This window comes from Fragaria vesca, unplaced genomic scaffold (genome assembly GCF_000184155.1).
Source record: "Fragaria vesca subsp. vesca unplaced genomic scaffold, FraVesHawaii_1.0 scf0511165, whole genome shotgun sequence".
NCBI lineage: Eukaryota > Viridiplantae > Streptophyta > Magnoliopsida > Rosales > Rosaceae > Fragaria > Fragaria vesca.
This window is the reverse complement of record NW_004441628.1, coordinates 1-1,075: the sequence shown is the minus strand read 5'-3', so window position 1 is coordinate 1,075 and position 1,075 is coordinate 1. Positions and strand designations below refer to the sequence as shown.

At 44.2% G+C, this 1,075-nt stretch overlaps 1 protein-coding gene across 1 annotated transcript; it reads left to right on the top strand.

The window, feature by feature from the left end:
* Positions 1 to 184: 184 nt before the first annotated feature.
* Positions 185 to 995, top strand: LOC101294904 (zeaxanthin epoxidase, chloroplastic-like; the record flags this gene model as incomplete). Its single annotated transcript, XM_004309294.1, has 2 exons — positions 185 to 276; positions 881 to 995. Coding segments are annotated over 2 exons (207 nt in total), but the record flags the coding sequence as incomplete, so codon positions are not given.
* Positions 996 to 1,075: the final 80 nt, after the last annotated feature.

The window sequence follows — 1,075 nt, the reverse complement described above, 5'->3', positions numbered from 1 at the left end:
TTACTTCTTTATATTTCTTCTTGTTTTCTTATCGTCTGCAGACATTTATTTTTCTTCTGCACAAATTTTGGTCTGGATTGTACTCTTTGTACTAGACATATGTTGTTTTCTTGAAGATCGACCGGTTAATAATTATTTCAATACTGGAGTTCTCTTAACCCTATTATATATTACATCTCTACAGGATGGTTATCAACTTGCATTGGAACTTGAAAAAGCTTTGAAGAAAAGCCATGAACTCGGAACTCCTCCTGACATTGCTGCTTCTTTAAGAAGGTAAACCTCAGGTTGCTTGCTGTATTGTATGATAGGAACTTGATGAATCAATATCACACACACACACACACACATATATATAGTTTTGGAGCCGTTCTACAGAGGACGTCCGCACAGCCTTTAAAGTGCGGACGTCCCTCCGTTCGCTACCATACGGTACCAGCGAGGGTGCGCCTCCACTCCAGCGGACTCCAGCAGCGTTCCCGACCATTTTCCATCCCCGGCGAGTCCGCCGAATTCCAGTTTTCCGGCCAGATTGACTTTGTTTGAAGTTTTGGGTGATCTGGCCGGAAAACTGGAATTCGGCGGACTCGCTGGGGAGGGAAAGTGGTCGGGGACGCTGCTGGAGTCTGCTGGGGTGGAGGCGCGCCCTCGCCGGCGCGGTACGGCGGCGAACGGAGGGACGTCCACACTTTAAGGGCTGTGCGGACGTCCGCCTCTGATCCCGACTGTATATAGTTTATATACATATAGATATACAGTATGCATGTATATATAAGAAAGACAGTTGAAAACAAAGACTTGTTTGTTTGGAAGACGTATTGGGTTGAGGAAGTTCTGACTACTGTTTCATCTTTATATCTTATATTTATACTTCCATCAGCTATGAGACCTCTAGAAAACTACGGGTTGCCATTATTCATGGAATGGCTAGAATGGCTGCAATTATGGCTTCAACTTACAAGGCTTATCTGGGTGTAGGACTTGGTCCATTATCGGTAGGAACCTTTGTTGATTTTGCAGTAGAATTAATAACCCAAATGTGGCATAGAGTCTTGATAATGCAATGGAAGTGTCT